This window comes from Colletotrichum godetiae (assembly GCF_030913485.1).
Source record: "Colletotrichum godetiae strain CBS 193.32 chromosome Unknown BDP55scaffold_33, whole genome shotgun sequence".
In the NCBI taxonomy this organism is placed as follows: domain Eukaryota; kingdom Fungi; phylum Ascomycota; class Sordariomycetes; order Glomerellales; family Glomerellaceae; genus Colletotrichum; species Colletotrichum godetiae.
In genome coordinates, this window is record NW_026851281.1 from 245,100 (window position 1) to 267,046 (window position 21,947).

The 21,947-nt window shown below is 54.1% G+C and overlaps 6 protein-coding genes and 1 non-coding gene across 7 annotated transcripts; 2 read left to right on the forward strand and 5 right to left on the reverse strand.

Annotated features, from left to right (window-relative positions):
• Positions 1–2,647: 2,647 nt before the first annotated feature.
• On the reverse strand, positions 2,648–3,609 carry BDP55DRAFT_557046 (uncharacterized protein; the record flags this gene model as incomplete). The annotated part of the gene is made up of 2 exons (XM_060569657.1): positions 2,648–3,157; positions 3,232–3,609. 2 exons carry the CDS (start codon positions 3,607–3,609, stop codon positions 2,648–2,650), a joined length of 888 nt encoding a protein of 295 aa, XP_060427108.1.
• Positions 3,610–5,159: 1,550 nt separating this feature from the next.
• Positions 5,160–7,903, forward strand: BDP55DRAFT_730847 (uncharacterized protein; the record flags this gene model as incomplete). Its single annotated transcript, XM_060579747.1, has 9 exons — positions 5,160–5,257; positions 5,324–5,720; positions 5,777–6,005; positions 6,063–6,094; positions 6,147–6,425; positions 6,484–6,679; positions 6,727–7,545; positions 7,604–7,761; positions 7,814–7,903. 9 exons carry the CDS (start codon positions 5,160–5,162, stop codon positions 7,901–7,903), a joined length of 2,298 nt encoding a protein of 765 aa, XP_060427109.1.
• Positions 7,904–8,222: 319 nt separating this feature from the next.
• BDP55DRAFT_634342 (D-lactonohydrolase) lies at positions 8,223–9,962 on the reverse strand (the record flags this gene model as incomplete). The annotated part of the gene is made up of 7 exons (XM_060572655.1): positions 8,223–8,511; positions 8,564–8,660; positions 8,742–8,951; positions 9,028–9,135; positions 9,201–9,394; positions 9,551–9,705; positions 9,789–9,962. 7 exons carry the CDS (start codon positions 9,960–9,962, stop codon positions 8,223–8,225), a joined length of 1,227 nt encoding a protein of 408 aa, XP_060427110.1.
• Positions 9,963–11,500: 1,538 nt separating this feature from the next.
• On the reverse strand, positions 11,501–11,622 carry BDP55DRAFT_t238. The gene has a single exon. It is a non-coding gene; the product is annotated as a tRNA-Leu (tRNA).
• A 629-nt stretch (positions 11,623–12,251) lies between these two features.
• Positions 12,252–14,444, reverse strand: BDP55DRAFT_695647 (L-serine ammonia-lyase; the record flags this gene model as incomplete). Its single annotated transcript, XM_060577490.1, has 1 exon — positions 12,252–14,444. The coding sequence occupies one exon, from the start codon at positions 14,442–14,444 to the stop codon at positions 12,252–12,254; it is 2,193 nt and encodes a 730-aa protein (XP_060427111.1).
• A 762-nt stretch (positions 14,445–15,206) lies between these two features.
• Positions 15,207–16,349, forward strand: BDP55DRAFT_695648 (uncharacterized protein; the record flags this gene model as incomplete). The annotated part of the gene is made up of 1 exon (XM_060577491.1): positions 15,207–16,349. The coding sequence occupies one exon, from the start codon at positions 15,207–15,209 to the stop codon at positions 16,347–16,349; it is 1,143 nt and encodes a 380-aa protein (XP_060427112.1).
• Positions 16,350–16,908: 559 nt separating this feature from the next.
• Positions 16,909–20,575, reverse strand: BDP55DRAFT_749335 (uncharacterized protein; the record flags this gene model as incomplete). The annotated part of the gene is made up of 3 exons (XM_060580604.1): positions 16,909–18,177; positions 18,391–19,753; positions 19,841–20,575. 3 exons carry the CDS (start codon positions 20,573–20,575, stop codon positions 17,000–17,002), a joined length of 3,276 nt encoding a protein of 1,091 aa, XP_060427113.1. The 3' UTR covers positions 16,909–16,999.
• Between the last annotated feature and the right edge of the window lie 1,372 nt (positions 20,576–21,947).

Below are 21,947 nucleotides of genomic sequence, written 5' to 3' on the forward strand. Positions count from 1 at the left end.
CGTCAGGACAATTGTTGCAGTGGAAACCGAGACAAAGCTGGGGCCGGCAGAACCGTTGTCTCCTTGGATGCTGGGAAGAACCGTGGTGTAAGTTGAAGCACTACCGGCAGGAGGCTGAGGAACTGTCAAGGTGAAGACGACAACATTGCCCGGATCGGAAGGGTCAGGAGGCTGGTTGCCATTGCCAATGGTTGGCTGAGACGCATACAGAGTCGTGGTAACAACAGTCGAAGGACCTCCGACTGGATTGCCCGCGGGATCGGCAGGGAAAACCACGGTGGTGGCGGCGCCAGCAGGGTTAGCAGGAACATAGACAGTTGTGACACCTGAGCCCGCAATTGAAGGAGAGCCGGGAGTTGGAACTGTGAAACTCGACACAACAGTCTGGATGGAGTAGCTCAGGGAGCCATCAGGACCAGGAACCATAGTGGGAACGTGATGAGTCGTGATGCCAACAGAGCCGCCGTTGCCCGGGCTACCTGGGCTTCCTGGAGCGGGAGTTGAAGCTGCAGGGACTCCAGTGACGGGTCCAGTGCCAGTTGCAGAAGGGAAAGTGACAGTGAAACAGGTGACAAGTGTGTCGACGACAGGTGTTCCTTGGCCAGAGTCAGGATGAGTCCGGTAGAGAGTGGTGGTGAAGTCAGTGACAGAACCTCCATTGCCGTTGTTGGAGCCAGAGGGAGCGTTGGTGGCGGCAGGCCCAGTGGCAGCCGGTGCAGTCAAAGTGTAAGTGAACAACTCACCAGACGCAGGATGGACAGCACCGTCGGTTGCAGCAGAGCCAGGAACAGATCCAGTGGTGGCAGGCTGTGGGAAGGTGACTGTGAAGGTTGCAACAACCGAGTCCACGGCGGGTGTAGCTTGACCTGGGTTGGCGTCTGTCCTGTAGAGTGTCGTAGTGATGACTGTGGCACCCGCAGTGTTGCTGCCAGCGCCATTGGGGTCATCCGTGACAAACGGGCAATCAGTGGTGGCAGACTGGGAAGGGTTCCAAGGCAAGCCGGGAGAGCCAGGAGGGCCGGGAAGTGTGACAGTTGTCGTTCCTTGACCACCAGGTCGCGAGTCACCAGGGGATACAGGAGAACCAGGGGAACCACCATTAGGATCGCCAGAACCAGGGGAGTAGACAGTAGCAGTGACAACAGTGGCAGGGACGGCTGTGACAGGGGAAGACTCCCAAGGCTTGGGGCCGGTGAACTGAGATCCTCCAGGAGGGGGATCGTAGCTGTCGATGGTGACAGTGAGAGTGGCCGGAAGACCGGGTTGACCAGACTGGGCAGGAGACCAAGGGGAAGAGGCAGAGAGTGGAACGGTTGCTGTGACAGTCTGAACGATGATCGAGGGACCAGGATCGTTGTTGGAGTCGACTGTGACAAAGACCGTGGCGGTTGCCGCCGCGGGACAGGTTGGCTGGGCATAGGTTTCAGCACTGAGAGGGATTGTTAGATGCAGGCTCTACTGAGAATGAAGAGGAAGAAAACACTTGCGCCATGGCCGCCATGGCAAGAAGAGAGCCCCGCATATTGGGCAATCGGCAGTGGCGGATCTAGGTGTAGTAAGAACACGTAGAATACGTAGGATACGCTGATCTGATTGGATACGCAAAGAACGACGCGAACAAGAAAGACAATGACGGCGCAGGGAGAAAAGGAACGGAGCGGAAGAGATGAGAGAGAGGATGAGGAGGAAAGGAAGAAGAGAGCAGAGATGGGGGCCCTTGTGGGATTAAGTAGGACGGGGGAGAATGTGAGAGAATCCTGCAGAGCTGAGTCGTGGGAAGGAAGCCATTGTCCTCTCCTTCCTCCCATGAAGGTCTAGGAACGAGCTGTGGCCAGTGACGCAACCACACGTACGATGTACTTCTCAATAGAGGAAGGAAGTTGTTCGCAGCATCGTAGAGAGCAAGACCCGTTTCTCGTCTCAATGAGCAGGCTCCGGTTCCCATGCAGTCGATATCAAGACCTTCTCCAAACCCAACCGCTTCCTCTCCTTTCGTATGTCGAAATAGTATTCGGTGCGATTCAATCCAGCACAAGTTCCCCTGAACCCCGATTTGACTGTGGGATGTGCTCCTTAAATTGGTCTTAGAACCAAGGCACTGAGATGGCTCTTTCCTGATGTTCTTTCCCTCGTGGATGACCAGAGATCCAAGTACGTACCTACCCTGAGGTCCGGTAAGTAGTCGCCCACGCATGGAACATCTTGCCATAAGTTTCTAGAAGTGCGAGAAGGAGGAGATAGGAGGCAGAAGCACGAGGCCGGTCGGTTGCGGTACCTTCCTTTGGGGAGAGGTGACTGACGATGGTAAAGCAGCGTAAGCAAGAGAGCGCCTTCCACCTCATGCCAGACCACCAGATGGGAGCCACTAGCGGCACATGATCACGGCATCATTGCAGGGCAAGTTGGGCCAAGGGAAGGTACCTGTAATACCTTAAAAAATGGAAATGGAAAGAGCCCACGAAGCTGCTCCTCTAGGCAGGAGGAGAGAGTGTAAGGGATGATGGTGCTCAAGTTTGGCGTGACGAAGACATGCTGAGATGATGAAAAAGCTCAAGAATTGATGAGTCAGGTTGTTCAATTGCCTGCTTGCCTACTTCGTTGATCCCAAGAAATATCTAGGGCACAAAAACCCCATCTAACCATGCTCTTATACTGGATCATCCTCGTAGGGGGGCGGAGGCGGTAGGGGTTCTCCGTCTCCGATGAGAGCGTCCACAGCTCGCTTCTTCTTCTCGTCTTCAATACGTGCCGCCCAAAGTCCGGCTCCGGCCGAAGTAGTCAACAAAAAGAAGAATGATAGCACGGGAATCAGCTCCAGAATCATCGCAACCGTGCCAAACCATACGTATTCCCATGTCCTCGCTCGAATCTCGTTCTTGGCTTCCTTCTTGCTCAGACCCCGCAAGTGGAACCATCTGTAGTGCGCCAGCTTGCCCAGTCTCGTGCCAGTAATGATGATGAAAGCTGGGGTACCAACCACTGGGACGAAGTTGAGGGGCAGGAAAACTATCAGCTCGATGATCTGGACCATGGACCATGGGGTGAAGGCGGCGGGGGTCGTCGGCTTGCCGAGCATTTTGACTGCGGTGGGGGCATCGGGGAAGAGGATCCTGTGGGGAGCCACGAGGTCTGTCTGAGACTCCTTTATGAGGGTGGCCTTGGAGTAAAGATTAGTGCCATGAAACCAAGGAGAGAATCCAATCCAACGGGATATTGGGATATTATACTCACATCAAAAACATCCACTCGACACTCGTCAACGAAGAAACCCTCAAAGAGTCCCTGGATCACCACGAGACCCTCTCCAAGCACCAGCACCACCGCATTGACCCACGCGCCCCATCCGTGGAAGATGGCCAGAAGTGCAAACTGTGGAAGGAATGCAAAGGTGAAGAGAATGAAGTAAACGAGAAACGAGATGATGGATAGTGGTAGGAGGCGGCTCAGGAACAGCGGGTAGAACTCCTTGTTCCGCAAGAAGTACCAGATGCCGCGGATGGGAAACCAGGCCGCGATGCTGGCGCGCTTCAGGTACCCCACCGGACGCTCGACGGGTCGCAGGAGAAGGTCAGCGCGGGATGACCACGCGGACCGCTGTGACTCCGACATTCGTGAGATAGACGGCCTTCGTTGTCTGTCGTATTCGGGAAGATGGGAAGTACTGGCAGTTAGAGCGGGAGTCCTCGAGGTCGTCGGTTTTGAGTTGAGAATGATGTGACCGCGATGCGACGATAACGGTGACTTTTGGCGGAAGATTGCATTGGTGGTTGCCTCCTGCCGCTGTACGTCATCTTGAGTGGCAATATCTCATTGGATGGATCGAGCTGGGTGGCCATTGAAAAGCGGGTACCTCAACGTGCAGGGAAGTGGGGGAAATAGTCGGGTCTTCCTGCTTGATACCCCGCGGAGAGCCACGAAGCTTGAAATGCTCGTCGGCAGGCACGTTCACCGAAGGTGGTACGTGCACTGCACAGCGAATCGAGTCGCCTTCACCGTGGTCTTGTACGAATGTCAAAGGGATCAAGCAATCCGATGCATCAACGAGGTTTAATCGTTCCAATCCCAAGCAATCTTTCCTCATTTGTTTCAATGGATCTATATCCTCCCTTGCAGCATTAAGGTTGACGCATTCGACAAGTCAGCCAACAGGCGGGTCAGTCCTTACAAACCATCCAATTAGCAGTGCGTGGTCACCGAATGATCTTGTTGGAAGTTAGCTCCAACAGCATGGGAATGCCACCGCTTGCATGCCGAGCACCCTTGTCGAGCTGGCCGACCGGCTTAATCTGCCATCATCTTGCGCCAGAAACCACAACTCCGGCCTTCTATCTCCGGCATTCGCCCCTCGACCAGTCAATACGCTCGGGTACACGCCGGCGTAGTTACACCGGACTTGCATGCCGTCAGACGATTCCGCTTCTTCTGGACAAATTCAGGCCCCGATGGAACGAACCACACGGTTCAAATAGAGAGGCGGCCCTCGAATTCACCCGGAAGATCTCTACAAATAAGACCAACCGCCCCCCTCAGATATCCTGGCGACCTTGGCTTTGATCCATATACTGGATATCAACCAGGACCACCTCATTTCAACTCGATGTCCAGTACCTACGCCGCTGCCGCTGAAAGGTCGGAGGCGACTGTAGCGAGTTTTGTCGTTCATGAAAATATCTGAGGAAAAGCATCCTGAGGTCTGCTTTCTGGAGAATGGAAGGGCAATTTTGCCAAGACCGTCGGTGGCCTCTTCCGCCATGATTTGGCTAGCCGTCGATAGATCAAGGCTTGTGTTTGTATCCATTATGCCTGGCAGATGGATTTGTGGCTAATCAAAATGTTAGTTGCTTCTGGGCCTTTGCATCGTCTCCATCAAGCCTGAGAGTGAACGCCGTATGGCCAGGCCTGCTTACGTTAACATGACAGGACCCTAGCATGCCTGTCCATTGGGGAGTCGTCGTTGGCGGCGATCGCTAGGAAACGTGATTGATCGAAAAGATCGACCTTTGTGAAAGGACCATTCGACTTTTTCGACCTACGCCAAGTCGAGTTTGTTTTGGAAGATTTGATGCCGAATCTCGCTTTCGCAATCTCAAGCCATAGAAAAACGAGTATACCACACTGAGCTCGGATGTCGAAAGGATCCAATTTACGGATACCCTCCAATGGCTACCGAGGCGACGGGCACTGACCCGACCGATTACGAGGGTTCCAAGAAGCGCAGCCGTGTCAGATACTCTTGCACCATATGTCGCGAGAAGAAGTGAGTGTCCCATGTACGAAATGACAGCTTTAGACTGTATCTGACAGCCTTGCGCGTCCCCCTCAGGCGCAAGTGCAACCGCGGAGATCCTTGCGACCAGTGCGAGAAGCGGGGCCTTGCGAGCTCTTGTGTGATCGTGCCATATCTGATCAGAGGAGGACCTGGGGCAAGCTCCGAACATGCTGCCCTTCGCCATCAGACACCGCAGTCTGCCGAAATGGCGGCTTTGCAAGCCAAGCTGCACCGTCTGACCGAGGAGTTGGGCCAAATGCGGAGTCGAGAGGTCGAGATGTCTCGAAACCCAATCTCGGAATCTAGCGCGTCTAGTGTCAGCGCCAAACAGCCTTCCAGCGGGACCGAAACCCCCAGCCTGATGGGAATCACGGAGCCGACAACTGCGGGCCCGATGGTGGACAGAGTGCGGTATGTGGATGCTGCCAACTGGGAAGCCATTCTCGACGACGTGAGTTTCAGAAAGCGTCGAGGAGCCTTACCCCATTTGTACTGATTTCTCCCAAGATCACCAGGCTCACTACGCATTTCAAAACCAAGAAATATGTAATGTTTGATGCTGAAGAGCCTGAGGATATGCCTACCGGCAATGCTTCCTCGAAACCTACCGTGCCGTTTCTTCTTTCAGGAGCATTTCCAACGGCAAACATGACTACTCTCATGGCACTACTACCGCCAAGACACATCACACACAGGTTGATTGAAAGGTTCTTTGAAGGGAAAGAACCTGCTTGGTGTACGTCATGAAAGATTGACTGGCTACATATCTTACTGACTCGGCCTCCCTGCGTAGGTATGTTCCATGTGCCGACATTCTGGAAAGAGGTGAGATCTAATGGACCAGACATGACTACTGTCGAGATGCTCACAATTCTAGTTTCATGAATTTTGGGAAGATCAAAGCCAATTCTCTCTATCCTGGCTTGCGCTCCTGTTCTCCATGATCAGCCATGCTGCCTTCTTTTGTCTAAGAGCAGACGAAGCCGTCCCTGGCGACCTGGGACCAGCAACACATGTTGCCGACATTTATCGCAGTTACTGTGCGCGGTGTCTAGCTCTAGACAACTACACGACCCCTGGGAAGTACAAGGTCGAAACGATGATGCTGTACTTTGGCACAGAGTATCTTCGACTAGCCGATGCACAGCAAGGCACCGTACGTCATGAGATTCCCCGCCTGTAGGATGATTCCCCGCAGAACTGACGCAGAACAGGCTATCCTCATGTCCATCATCGTTCGTTTGGCAATGCACTCGGGAATGCACCGAGACCCGAGCCATTTCAAGGGCATGTCAGTCTTTGAAGGGGAGATGCGCAAGCGTCTGTGGACAATCGTCACCGAGATCGACGTTCTGATAGCCTTTCAATTCGGTCTTCCCTCCAACGTGCAGTCTCAATATTTTGACACAGGTTTGAGCATTCTTCCCAACATGATTCTAAAAATCTGATTCAAACAGGTCTACCTCGCAACCTCCATGATAGGGATTTCGACGAGGCTACAGTCAAGCTACCTCTTGAGCGACCGATGACCGAGGTCGAGCGAACACCGGTGATGTACACGATTGTTAAGTCCAGACTTGTAGTTGTGTTTAGCGACATTGTCTCGCGCATGGCAAGCCGCAGCAGTCCCGACTACGGAGAGGTCCTGCGCTTGGACGAGCGGTTGGAAAGAGCCCACGAAGAAATCCCTCCCGTGCTACGAGATCGATCATTCACTCTTTCCGTCGAAGACACAGTTGATTTGATCATGCAGCGTCTTTGGATAGAGCTCATGTACCTGAAGGCCCGCATAGTACTCCATCGCCGATACTTTACACTTGGACGGAAGGATATCCGATTCGCGCACTCCAGGTTTGCATGCATCAATGCGGCAACCAAAATCTTGGAAATCCAATTCAACATCAACGAGGAGTACAAGCCTGGGGGTCGACTATCACGCGAGCGCTGGTTCGTCTCTAGTTTGAGCACCCACGACTTCCTTCTTGCGGATATGATGCTCTGCCTGGAACTGTCCCATCTTCTGCGCCCGGAAGGCCGCAATACGATTGGAATACATATTGACAAGGAGCCTCTCCTTTCCATTCTTCAGGCGTCCAGAGATATCTGGAAATCCAACCGAAAAGACTCCACCGAAGCCACTCGGGCTTTCAAGATTTTGTCTCGCATGCTCAGCTTGTCGACTGGAGACCATTACGAGAGCACCCCGGAAACTGTCAGCTCGGACGGAATGCATGGTACTGACATGGGAATGCGTCCGTCTTATCAACTCGCATGCAGTAGGTGCCCCTATAGATACGGTGTTAATGTAGGCCCCCCCCCAGCTAACTCGTGTAGATCCTGTCATACCTGCGTACATGCCTCCGCAACCTGTGGAAAATTCATGGATGGAACAAGATGGATCCACTCGATGGGGTTACATGCCAACCGCGAGTTCGTCAGAGTCTATCCCCGTTCCTATGACGGGAGTGGACTCGGCCATGGCCTTGGACTGGGTTCGTTCAGTCTACGAGACACTCACGTGTGTGATGCTGACAAGTTTTGTAGAGCGTTTGGGACACCAAAGTCCAAGATCCAAACGTCGACACGATCGACTTGCCGTGGCTGAAGAGCTTTACAGACACGCTCAACGGGTAGGAAGCACACGAGGGAAGATCGGGTATTGCACAGCGAGGTTAATTGGGTGATGGTGCTACCGTTGTGGTGCCACTGCCAACCCCGTACCGGGCACAGGGGACGATGCGTCCTATATATACATATTAAATGATGAATGAGAAATGATGTCAACATAGCCCCATCGGAGAAGACCGCAGGATTGTAAAACCAGGTATTATGGAGCAAACAATTGTGCTCAATTGCTTTTATGTATAATTCAACTTTGTTCAAGAAGATCTTACTACTCTCTGCCGAAAATCCCTATTCACAACACCAATTACCATTACCTTCATGCCCTCTTCTACGTCAACGCAACACCCGAAGCCGCAAACGTGGCATAAAACAGCTTCGTCTGTCCCGTGATAACCATCCTCCCATCACCTGCAAACTGGAAATTCGCCGCCGTAGTGCCCGTGTAAATCTTACCGATGAGTTTACCGGACGGGTTCCAGACGTGGACGCCGTCGTTGCAGCCTGCGTAGACGTTGCCTTTGGAGTCGCAGTGCACTCCGTCGGGGAGGCGGGCGGAGGTGTGGGCGAAGATTTTGCGGTTTTCGAAAGTGCCGTCTTCTTTTACTTCGAAGCGGTAGCTGAGAAGGGGGTTAAATGGATTGATTGCTGAAGGAGAAGGGGAGGACGTACACTGTTGCTGGCTTTGTAAAGTTTGTGCCGAATTGGCCTTGGGAGATGCCTGTGTCTGTTACGTAGGCGTATGTGCCGTCTGGCGAGAGTGTGATGCCTGGGGTTTCAAGTTAGTATTCTCATCACTACTTGACCTACAAATTGATCCAGGCTGGGGAAATCGAGAGGCAGAACATACCGTTCGGCGACACAAACTCGTCCGTGACAACAGTCAAGGCGCCGGTCGTGGGGTTGAGGCGGTACACCTGGTTCGGCAGGCCGGGGGTGGGGCGGAAGTACTGCCAGTAACCGTACTGGGTGTCTGTGAAGTAGATATCGCCGTTGCGGCGGGAGACGACGACGTCGTTTAGGGAGTTGAACTGGCGGCCAAAGTAGTTGTTTACGAGGACTACGAGGGGTGTGGTGGTTAGCTTTTTGAGATTTCGGGGGGAAGAAAGAGTTGGAGGGAGGGGATTGGGACGAACTTGTGGTGTTGTAGGGTTCTACCGGGTTCATGAGGTACAGCGCCGAGGGTACGCGCTCGCCTTGGCCTTCGCCGGCGAATATGATTTGGCCTTTGTAGTTTGTTCCACCTGCGTGGGAATTGTTAGTGGAAATGTTTTCAGAAATGCGTGGAGAGAGAGAGAGTGGTCTATACCATTGGGGTTTATGACCTGCGGGTTCGAAGGGACGGTGGTGACTGTGACCTCTTTGGTACCCAGGGATCCATTGCGAAGAGCCTCTGCGTCGGCGAGGCGGATCTTTTGGACGATGGAGGACTTGTTGAGGCCGGTGCCTGCTGCGGGGGGCCCGGCGTTTTGGACGAAGAAAACTTCTTCTGTTGGGGGATACCTTGGGTTTCTTTGTTAGCTGGTTGGATCTCACTTGTGAGGTGAGTCTAGGGCAGGGTGGTGAGTGAGTGAGCGAGTGAGTGAGTGGGTGAGTGAGTGAGTGGGTGAGTGAGTGGGTGAGTGAGTGGTGGGAAGAGTGAGGGGGATTGAACCTTACCATACGACTGCCTCGTGAAAGATGGGATCCGTCTCCGAGGTCGCGATGAGGGTCAGTGACGGATCGCTGCCGATGATGTCGTAGAATTCGGGGTCGTAAATGTGGAATGGCTTCTCGGTGAGAGATTCATGCGTGACGCCGGGCCAGAGGAATTCCTATTTCCATACCCATGTCAATGACTGGAACCTCTCTCATACAACTTCATCACCCATAGCAAAGTGACTTCCGGATGACATACTGACGAGGCATTGAACTCCGAAGGGGGCGGGACGACCTCCAAGACATTGAAGCTCTTTTGGTCAATGATCTGAGCTTTCGCGGGGAGCGCCCTCTGCGCGACGGCCAGCTGGGCGTGCGCACCGGAGAGCAAGAGGCCCGCGACGGCGGCTACTGACGAGAAGGAGGAGGCCATGACGGAGGTATTTTGGAGTGACGACGACCAGGCGGTCAAGGGTGGGATTGAGTTGCAGGTTAGGAAAGATTTATACCCCGACGCCAAGGCCATGGTCTTTTCCCTCCTCTTGCGCTTCTTTCACCGATGCGTACGGATACCCAATATGAGGTGTACGTAAAAGGTACGGATACCCAGAGTAAGGGTACGATACGGTAGTATGAGGGGTAAAAAGGCGTGGAATGGTGGTTAGCTTGCTTGCATCTTCGGGCCCTGTTCATGTTGATCCCAGGAAACTAGACTCCAAAAAAGGCTGGGCAGTGGCCGCAGTGGACCACGAAGAGGGCGGACTGTCCTGTTCGGCGGAGATTACCCGGGTTGTCCGAGGGAATTAACGGCAGTTGTCCTCCTCCTCTTCCTCCTCCTCCTCCACATTGTCCACCTTGCGACTACGGATGGTTGCTTGAGTCGTACTCCTCGAAGGACTTTGTCAACACCTCACCCCGGTCTGAAAACCGCAGGCGGGCATGGGACAGCAACAATGGCACACGGATTTTTTAGAGTAAAGATGGAAACAACAAAACGGTAAGGATGGATGCAACCACTCACTGCACGGTGAAGAACCCGGGGTGCGGTGCGGGGTGCGGGGAACAGAGACAAGCTCCAAAGCCGGGCAGGAAACGGACTGGACTGGACTGGACTGGGCTTTCGATGATCTACTTGCGTTTCGATATTGCTACCATGACATCCATGATCTGGTGCTCTCAAGGGGCGGAGATGACGCCAGAGCCCCTAGTCATTGGTGATGGATTCGTTACTTGGCAGGGGGAGATATCCGTCCACATGATGAGCCCGGATGAGAGTCCTTCACCGAGCTCCGGCTCGGAGGCCGGGGCGGAATGTCAATGGCGTTGAATTGAATCACCGGTAGTTTTGGTACCTAGTCTAGTCGAGCTCAGTGATTAAGGACCGCTTCTTTAAGCTTAAAATGGCTACAACCCATGATGTTTCTTGGTTTACAATCAATCGGAAACTACATTCAACGTAGCCCAAGTTTGTTTCTCCTGTTTGCCATTGACTTTTTGGAGTTTTGAGTTCGGCTTGTTGTGGGTGGGTGTGGACAGAGACCCCTGTTTGCATTGATTGAACGAACCCATGAGTCGGAAAAGAGTTGGCGCTGTTTCGATATGTCCGTCGCGCGGGGAGAAGACCGGAAAAGCGGGTAGGACGGGACGATACTTGTCAATCATCATTGCAAGAGGCATGCGGAATGTGAGATGTTTGGAGGAAGTTCCCCTCACGAACCATGGGTGTGGGTGGTTGTAGTGATGCTGGAAACCATGTCAATCAACTCCCGATGATCAAGGGAAGTAATGCCGGGTGTTTGGGAAAGAGAAACAACACGGAGCGGTACAGGTTAATACACCACGGCAAGCTCGTCGGCCACATGCAAAACTCGCTCTCTGACAGCATGATATGCGCCATCCAGCCGTAGAAAAGAGACAAAAAGGATCTATCGTGGTTAAAAGATATCTCACCCAATAACAAAAATCATCGAATGACAACTGTGAGATTCGAACTCACGCCTCTTTCGAGACCAGAATGCGCCCCGCTTACGGGGAAGTGACCAATTTGATGGGAAACTTGAGTCTGGCGCCTTAGACCGCTCGGCCAAGTTGCCGTGTGATTCGCTGGGTTATCGGCGTCGCCGCAGAGCTCAAGTTGCATCGCGACTACCGGATCTCCGTTCTCTTTTGACAACTTGGCTTTCATACCTAACGATCGTAGAGACTTTGATCAGTTTTCATATCGGTGATCCCTACTTTACGAGATTATTCCTATGTCAGACAGAGTCTCGACTTGATGTTTCTTGATGTGATTGGATGGGAATTGCAGCATTTGTATATTCTCATCGCTGTGACGATCCACTGAGGTGCCCCATTTCTGTGAAGAACTCCCAATATGTGGATTTCAGAGACTCATAGTCGCCCCGGCATGTGTGGGCATGCACGCTCAACACCGTGAGCTGTGCCCTAGAAGGCATTCGCGGCTCATGTCAGCATAACATGCAGGAATCAAACACCGCAGCTTGATTGACCGCGTATCCTCTATTTCCTGATCTCAAGTTCCAAGACTCAGTTTTCCCCGCTGAAGAGACGAAATCGCGAATCAAGGATTAGTAGCACTTCCAGCCCAACCTCCTCATGTGTCTCTTCCACCGAAAGGCCGTAATTCTATTCCCAAGTCTATAATCATACCAAACAACCCATGAACAACCCATCTTAAGTCATAGAAGCAAATTCCCGATATCTAGCAGTCAGGCACACTGACAGGGATATTAAACGGCACGCTCGTCGCCAACCCGCTCAAACTGGTCTCCTTGAACTCATTCCGCATGCCCTTGGCCGTCAACCGCATCGCCCGAATCGCATCATCCAGCCTAACCTTCTGCGTCCCCGTCTCACTGCTCAATGCCAAATTCGCGCTCGAAATCGCCTTAATCGCGCCCAGCGCATTCCGCTCAATACACGGCGCCTGCACCAACCCGCCGATAGGATCACACGTCAGGCCCAGGTTATGCTCGATGCCAATCTCGGCCGCCTGTTCAATGGCCTCGGGGCTGGCGCCCATGCACGCCGCGAACGCGCCCGCTGCCATGGAGCAAGCGACGCCTACTTCGGCCATGCACCCGCCCTCGGCGGCGGAGATTGTGGCGCCGCGCTTGTAGAGCATGCCAATTGCGGCGGCGGTGAGGAGGAAGGTGGGGATGTCGCGTTCCGGGTCGTCTGAGATGAATTCGATGGTGTATTTGAGGACGGCAGGGATGATGCCCGCTGCGCCGTTTGTGGGGGCCGTGACGATGCGGCCGCCGGCTGCGTTTGTTTCGTTGACGGCGATGGCGTAGACTGTGAGGTAGTCCATTGTCGGGAAGGTTGTGCGGCGGGAGGGGGACGGAGTGATGGGGTGGTCGAGGGAGCCTAGGATTCGCGGGGGTTGGCGGCGGCCGATGCTCAGACCGGGGACCTTGGATTTGGAGATGGTTGCCGGGGTGGATGCGGAGCCGGAGCCGGAGGAGAAGCCGGGTAGGGAAGCCTTTTCGCCGGTGCCCTTGTCGAGGGGGTTCGGGGATGTGTGGCCGGCGGTGGAGTAGAGGCCTCGGGTCAACCTCCGGTAGAGAGCGGGAGCGCGGCGATGGAGCTTGAGGGAGCCAGGGAGCTTTGTGTCTAGCGGTGCTTGCACACTTTCCAGAATGCTCGTGTCCATGACCTGCCAGATCTTGAAGAGCTTGTGGTAGATCTCTTCGTCCGTGTAACCATGGCTCTTTTCGTTCTCGTACACGAGCTGGGCGATGGTGAGGTTGTGCTTGCGGCAGAGCGCCAGCAAGCTGGTGGCATCGCGGAAGGGGTACCGGGGACCAGAGGGTTCACTGCTCTCGGATCCATGGTCCGCACCACCGTCGACGCCGTTTCCGGATGTTGAAGCGATGGGGGATAGATCTGATTGCGCGCCCTCAAGCAGCATCGGGTCTTCCTTTGCTTCCTCCAGGGGCTTGACCTCGGCGCCGGTCCGACGGTCTCCCGCGGCATCGGAGCGGCGAATCTCCTTGTAAAACATATTCTCCGCCAAATCGGCCGGATGTCTCCCCGCAGTCTCACCATCTGGGCTATCCACCTGCGTCATGGACGAGGTCGATGCCGGCGATGCGTCCGGGTTGATAGACAGGGAACCATTGACGACGAATCCTCCGCCGACGCTAAACATGTCGTTCGTCGCCAAGACGTAACCCTCATCATCAAAGACCGTGAATCGCATGCCGTTGCTGTGCATGGGCAACTTGCGACCCCATTCCCACACGAAATCCCGCTCATAGTCAAACGCAACCTCCTTGCCCTTGCCATCCGAGAGACCCTGTCCCAAGAAGAGTTTCTTGCTCGCCTTGATCTCGGTGAACCGTTCCGGCACGTACGCCGTGTCAACGGTCTCCACATCGGCGCTCTCAAGGCCGAGAAGCAGCGCCGACGGCGTCATGTGGCCCTCGCCCGTGAGCGCCAGGCTACCGTAGATGGAAACGCGGATCTTGTTGACCTTGTGCAGGAGGTTGGCCTCCGCCAGATCGGCGACAAAGATGTTGCCGGCGCGCATGGGTCCTACGGTATGCGAAGACGAAGGACCGATGCCGATCGAGAACAGATCAAACGTCGAGATGACGGCGTGCTCGTGGTCCGCCTCACTGTAGCTTCCCGCATCTTCCTCGTCTTCCGCGGCGGCGGATTCATTGCGGCGCTGGGCTGTACTTCCGAATAGCCTCTTTGACTGCAGACCTGTGAATGCTACTACTACTGCTGGACTACCTCTTCCAGTGTGTCGGATCTGGTGCCGAGTTGTCGGGTTGTTGGCCGAGAGAGTGGTGTAGCTGGGGCCGGCGAGCCGCGTTGAAGCGCGTCGAGCCGATGACGATGCCCCACGCAGCTGGGCGAGCCGTTGGATAGGACGGCTGCTCATGGCTGTTGCTTGGAACGGGAGCAACGCCGGTCGTCAGTTGAATGACTTGTGAGAGCTGATCTTTCGGAATGTCGACTGAGTAGAAGAAGAGGTTTTCAGCTTTTGATGACGGGTCATTTGTAAACTTTGCGTTTGACAAGGCGGTCTAGGGGTTGCCCTGAGAAATAGATAAGAGCCAGAGCACAGATACAAAAGAATGCTGCACGCTGCACTCAATCATCCCTGGGCTGGATCCCGATGGTCTGGGGTAAGACAAGGCCAAGGACCCAAACAGATCGTCGCATTGACCAATCATTTGCCGTAGATTTGTAAACTCCACCGAGGGGCATCAGGGTAACGTAATGGTTTGGTGATGTTGCTTGTCTACTTGTGGAAAACCTTGTTGTCTCTCTCGCTGAAACTGCCGACGTTGACAACGGTCGTTCATTGCAAGATATCACACATGTCAGATTCGTTGTGTTCTCTCAGTGGTTGGTTGGATGAGAGGAAACTTCATGCAATAGGCATCCGCATCTCAGGACCAGCCTTATCGTTATTGGATGTGTACAATGTCGTAAGCGACGTTAAGCCTGTTCGGGGAGGTCCCTCACCAAAGGATCGGAGGAGGGGTGTTTGTCGTGGTCGTGGTGGTGGTCAAGGCTTTTAATGTCACGCATCATCTCACCTCAGATTCGGGTAGTTTCATCTTGCTGCGATATTATTCACTGCATCTCATTCTCGACTACTTAACACTCATAATTCATCTCATCTGCAATCGCTCAAATGGCCGAACTGGAGAATGATGGTGAGAGCGCTCACTCAGCCGAGACTGAGACCACAGACGTGCATGAGCCTCAAACCGCACCTCATTCACAACCACAATCAGCCTTCTTCTCAGCTCTGCCCCTCGAGATCCGGCGAAATATCTACAGCGACCTCTGGCAAGCTGCCGGACCAATCCAGCACGTGTATAAATCAAGTGCCTCCCCATTAGCACCCCTCTCCCACTGCCGATGCATTGCCGACCTAGACGCCGAAGACATCCGCGAAACCGAGCTCTCCCGCGTCCTCAACACGCCGCCCGCGGACCCGTCAACACTACAGGAAGGCGTCGGACCGGGATCCGCGGAGGAAAAAGAGACGATCAATACTTGGCGCTTCCGTACCGTTTCGTCGTGGTGTAATCACTGGACTTGTGAAGAGGAGCCACCTATCCTGCGAGAACTCGAGCAACTCTCGCTGGAAGACGATAAGCGGGAAAAGTCAAAGGATGGCTCCAAGGGAAAGCGACGCCAAATCCTCGTCAAGGAGTTCAGCCCATTCCTAGCCATCCTTCTTACCTGCAAGCGCATGCATCACGAAGCAGTCGACTCCATCTACAACGACACAACCTTCTCCTTCATCAACACAGACGCACTCGCCCGCTTCCTCGGCACCACATCCACAACCTCCCTATCCCGCATCAAGAAGCTCCACTTCACATGGCGAGCCCCAATAGAGACATACATGGATCCCGAAGAAGACGAAGTCGTCGCCGAAAGGATCAAATGGAACGACACATGGACGTCCGCCGCCGAAAAGCTCCCGCGCCTACAGGAGCTCCGGATCTGGGCGTACCCTTACTACGCGCGCTATCCGACCCCTTTTGAGGAGTGGTTTGAGCCGCTGCACCAGTTTGGGCGGAACAAGATGCCCGTGTCGCGGTTCCATATCTCGTTGCGCTGGTTCCAGAATCTGCCGGAGCCGGATACAGGGCCGCTTGAGTTTTTGGAGGCTGCGCCGTTTGGGTATGAGAGGATTCCGCCGTGCCAGGAGAATCCGTTGCACTTTCACTGGCGGAGGTTGATTGGGTTAGGGCCGGATGAGCCGAGAGTGCCGATTACGAGGAGGCAGGGGAAGAGGAGGTATGTTGGGAGGGCTTTGTGATATTTTCAGAGATATAGACTTTTCGGCGACGCTTAGCAAGTTTACTTCACCATGTTCGTCTTTTGGGATATCATCTACGTAGCCCGATTTAAGAAGATATACTGGAAACGCGGCAAATGTTTCTGCCAATTTATTAGACCGGATCTAGATCCGAGTTCGCTCTGGAGGAGGCTTGTTTAGTGGGAGTCACTACAATCATCCTTACGTCGTGATGATGGGCTTGTGCGTGTTGAAATGGACGACCCATTAAGTGGTTGGACAGGGATTTCAGCACTCTGGATGTGTAATAGGGGCTCTGCCGACCTCCATTTCTCTGATCTGGTCCAAGCAATACACTACCAGCTACACCACCAATACCTTCGTTCAACAATGTGAAGCTATCTTTTCGCGTAAATATATTCCTCTGGTTTCAAACCGTGGCCCCCGGAGCGGCTGAAAGTAGTAAGCCATGCGTAGATGGTGGCAACATCTCAAAGCCGTAAGAGACGGAGCAAACTTGTGGTTATATAGGAACGAAAGCTGGAAAATGCGAAGTAGTATGAATCCATAGTTTGACTCGAATAGAAAAGGCTATGATGGCTCTACATATCTAATCAAGAACGCTCAACAGCTCCGCTAAATTCAAGGCTTATTCAATGCATTCAATACGCTCAAAGATCAACGCTCGGCATCGCAGAATGCGTTGCGCAAATATTCTCCTCTCGACAAGTAGTCCGTTGCTCAAGCTCCGCGTCATCACTTTCCTCGGCCAGAGCCATGACAAGAAGCAAATTCTTGGCAAGAGTAGCGAGAGTAAGAGAGAACGTCTCCACGACATCACAAACTTCGTCACTACCATCCGCCTTTGCCAGAACCTGAGACTCAATCTCGCCGAGACCCTTCTTGCAAGCATTGATGGCCGCGTGGATCTTGTTGATAGGCTCCTTATGTAGCTTCTGAATCAACCCCTCGCTCTCACCCAGTAAGGAATCAGAGCCATTGGAGCCCGCAGCTTGCATGTAACGCTTACAACCGTCTTTTAGATCGGAGAAGGCCTTTCTTAGCAGCGTTTGTGTGTTGGCTACGGTTTCCTTCAGCTCCGAGGCGTCTCCGTACTGATCGTTCGAAGCAACGTCTGACAAGATAGCCGTCACGCCATCCAGACCGTCGGCGAATACGAGCAGGGCATCCTCGTACACGTACACGGGTACAGGCCCGCGTTTCGCGTCAAAGGCGGTGTTATTGGTGAGGGCGTTTTGCATCCCCACTAAGGCATCGGTGAGCTTTGATGTCGTTATCTGAAGCGTACTGAGGTCTCTAGGACACCTGGGTGGAGGCAGACACCCAATGGCGTACTGCTGCAGATAGCCCCTGATTTCCTGGGCGTGCGGCCCGCCGTGCGTCTCGGCGAAGCGCACATCGGCGATGGTGCCTGCTGACTCGAGGAGGGTCTTTGGACCCCCTGGGTGGATGGTTAGGAAGGGCGTCAGGTCGTAAACTGTTCCGTCGATAGCGGCCCAGCTTGAGGTGATTGAGTTGTGGGCTGCGAGCTCGGACGGGGTGATAATGGGCAAGGTGTACGAGGGGCTGGAAGAAGAAGAAGGCATTCTTGGTTTGGAAGGTCTTTTGACGGCCGTAAAGAGATCTTGATGGAGTCTTTCCCAAAGCGCGGGTGGTGAGGGAATCTGCGTGTAGCTGTTCTCCTCGTGTCCCTGCGCTTGTTGGTCTTCTTGCTGCGGTTGACCCAGTTCAAGACCACTTGTGACCGTGGCCCCAAAGTCGGAGCTGCCACAGACAAAGAGATGACCGCCCTCTTCTCGCACAAGACGATGAACGGAGTCCCGATACGCTACCAAGTGGCGAGTCACACGCCGTTCCCCCTCGGGAAGCTGAGTCCGGATCCCACCGCGGATCCTGAGGTGGTGTGCCTCCTGGCTGAGGGCCAGGACGACAGTCAATGGTAAGACCCTAGTGAGGTGTTCCAGGCTGTGGAGTGAACAGGGGACATGGTGGCGTGTTTTGGCGGCGATCACGAGGAGCAGCTCGCCCACCTCGCCGTCACCAAGCTGGCGCTGCTGTGCCCATGCCGCCCGGTCGTGCAGGAAGCCTACCAAGGGGCCGATGCCGCTGCCCTGGCCGACGAGGACCAGAGGTACGGAAAGGTCGCGAGGCTGGCGGAAACGTAAACTGGGCCATGGGCGAAGACGGAGGTGTGTGCCTAGGGCGGCGTTGCTCAAAAATGAGGAGACGAGGCCCTGAGGCGAATGTTGACTGATTGTCAGAGTGATGGTGATGCCTCCTCCCATGTCTGGCGTGACACGGGCGATTGAGTAAAATCTCGGCTCGGCCTCACCATCTCCATGGTCGCCGTTTTCATCTGACGACACATCATGGTCTTCAGGAGGGGTGGAAGCCCGTAACCGTCGCTGGTGCGAACTGCTGGTGTTTCTCCTTTTCCTCGGCGGCCAGACCTGCACGCGATCGCCCGCCTCGAGAGGCAGCTTAGCATCCAACCTCACTTCCACCACCGTGCTACCCTCATACACCGTCTGCGACTGGATACTCGCATCCTGCCACAAAGGCCGGCCGCCCAGCCGCGATACCATACCCGCCTTCATCTGCATGCTTAGCATAGCCTCGGGCCGCATCTTTGGCTTCCCCTTTCCTTTTCCTGATGCCATTGATGAGCCAGCATGTTTACACTGGTCGCCGCTCTTGACGCCACTGCTCGTCGAGTGCCGCCCCGTATTCAACGACACGCCCGTAACGCCAATAGCCTTGACACGGTGTCTCTCGAGAAACCAAACGTACATCTGCAGAAGCCCATCCCACGCCGCCTCGAGATGGCGGTATTGCGACTGCTCTTCCGAGGAAAGATCGTGCATAGCACAGGCGGTGCACGCCGCGACGTAGTCTCTCACGCTGCCCGCACCGTCGCCGAGGGCATCCAGAAAGGCGCGGATGTTAGCCGGTAGCGTGGCTTTGCGGCCGTTCTGCATCCCTGTCAAGTCACCCTTGACATCTTGGCGGCCGATAAAGATGTCGAGCGCGTGAAAGAGTGGCGTGTCGGCGCCGCTGTTACCCAGTTCGCCGGGCGTGACGGCGCGGCCCATGGCTGGGTAAGTCTTGATCCAGACGACGGGGTCAAAGGTGGCCGCGTCGCGGAGAGTCATGGACTCGAAGACGTTGGCACATTTGACAATGTTGGCCGCCAGGCTCTCGAGGCAGTGCGTGACTTGGTCTGGCTGATCTGCCAGCACGCCGCTCTGCGCGAGAGCCATGGCGGAGAGGGCTGGTGCGAAGATACCTTCCATTGTGCCTTGGAGGCCTGAGGAGAGGCGTTCCTCCGGGAGGCCGAAGTACGCGCTGCTGAGGTTGAATGCGGCATTTCCCAGAGCATTGTTGAGGACATCATCGGCGGGCACCTGTGGTGAGTTAGCTTCTGCAGGTTCGAAATTGTCACTTTGTGTACTTACCCGCCCAGTCAGGCTTCTCCCCAACGCCGTGCAGACTCTCTCCCACGGGTCGAGAACATGGCGCGGTACCTGAGATCGCCCCTCACTTTCTTTGCTCTTGTCTTGTTCCTCGCCAAACATGTAAGCGTGAGCCAGCGCGCTTAACACGAGCGCAGCTCGCGCCAGATGGCGCTGTTCCAAGTCATCCCACGCATTTCTCCCACCTACAGCCTTGTGCTCGCGCAGGGTGTCAACGGCATGACGCACTCGTCGTGCGCGGAGTAGACGGGGCAAACTTCCGTGAACCACCTCCCACGCTTTCAGAGACTCTGGCAAGCGTTGGATTTGGTCCAAGCTTCTTGGAGAATTACTAATATTACGGGTGATGACGTTGGTTGGAGGCGTTGCTTGACATCCAAGGAAGCCCCTGGAGGTGGTGAAGCACCCATCGAGGCCCGTGCCGAAACGGAGTGTTCGTGTTCGTGTCTCCGTCCCCGTTTCCGCTCCGAAGGCCTCGGGGTCCCGGAACTTGAATTCTGTCGTTGATGACGTGCGTCCGGCCAGCGCCGTTGCCAGGGATGCCTGGGCGAGCAGAAAGCTGGCCTTAGAGATAGGGCAGTTGATTAGTGTTGCGTAAGATTCGCCTGTGGCGTGTTGTTGTTTCTGGGCCGGGGTTTCCGGCGGCGTGATGATGCCTCCAGCTGAGAATGTTTGGGGCACACTGAGAAAGATTGAAGAACTTTTGGGCTTGATTACATCTTGTTGTGGTTTCTCCTTGAAGGAACACTGCATAGGAGAGATGGGAGCCGAGAGTGGCGTTGAGGGTCTTTGATAGACAGACATGGTAACTATTTTGGTGGGGAAAAGTATTAATGAACAAATGTGTAAGTAAGTGTACCTAAGTTAAGGTAATTACAACAAGATGAAGAGAGAGAGGCGAAGTCACTGGTTCCAGATCAGTGATCACCAAAATGTGAGACAAAATACGTTGACTTCGTGATTCATTAAGCATACAACTCAAAGCTGCTGTGATTGTCAGTCTATCAGGAATGGTCGGAATAGGCAAGTCAGTAAATATATGTAAATGTATTCAAGGGACACTAGGAGAGAGACATTCTGCCTCAATCTTGTTGCGTAATGCCTATTACGGCGTTTGGAAGCTTGCGGCACCGAGCCTGCGGCCTCCAATCGAAAATAACCTCAAAGGTACCTTCACAAATTGGTCCTAATTCCGAAAGTATTTCGTATTCAGATGATATTTCTAACCGAACCGGCGTTTATTCTATACGCGGCATTCCTTTTAATGGCCTCATACCCGAGCAGAGCAGACATCCGGCATGATGGATCGGCAGTGCAAAGCAGAACATCTTGTTCGGCAGTGCCCCGACGGTGTGGTTGACAACCGTCTGATCATTCCATCTATACTAGCCCCTTTGGGTAGCCAGGACGATTATACACCGTGCACGACCGGGTATATGGTGCCTAATTAAGTTACATATGGTTCTCTAGAATACGAATACACGCTCGTCCAAGCGCAGGATGACGGCGCATGTGGGCGCAACCTCTTCGCCAAGTTTAAAGACCTTAAAGTTTGAACCTAGGAAAATTTTTCTCTTGTGATAATGTCCGATTCCGTCATATGGGTAATTATGCGAGAAAGCTTCCAGCCTTTCAAAGCTCTCCTGGTCGACTTCAGAAGAACCTAGCTACTTGTCCGCGGAACCTCTACCGAACCTCCCCGTGCTAGCTCCGAGCTCAAGCTGTCGGCCCTTCAGGCACACGGCTACGTCAAAAGCACCCTGCCCTTCACTTCGGGCCTCTCGGACCTTGCGAATGCGAAAAAGCACGACACAGTACACTTTCGGCGTCGGGGTTGAGTCTATCGATCATATGAGTTGCCCGTTGGGGAAATCCTTTTTTGGAATGCTCGGTTTCCGCCTTGCTGTGTGTGGTCTTAGTAACTACCCAAGCCATATCAGCTTTACTTGACATTTTCACCCCTCATGTTGAAGAGTCTGGACTCGGACAGTGACGACAGCCTCTTTTTGAGTCTTCATTATTTCTCCTCAGATCGGTCCTCTTCCCCGGAGATTCGGACATTAACCATCATTCGTAGAAGCCAGATCGAAGGAAAGTCAAAAAGCGAAAAGAGAACAAATTGAAT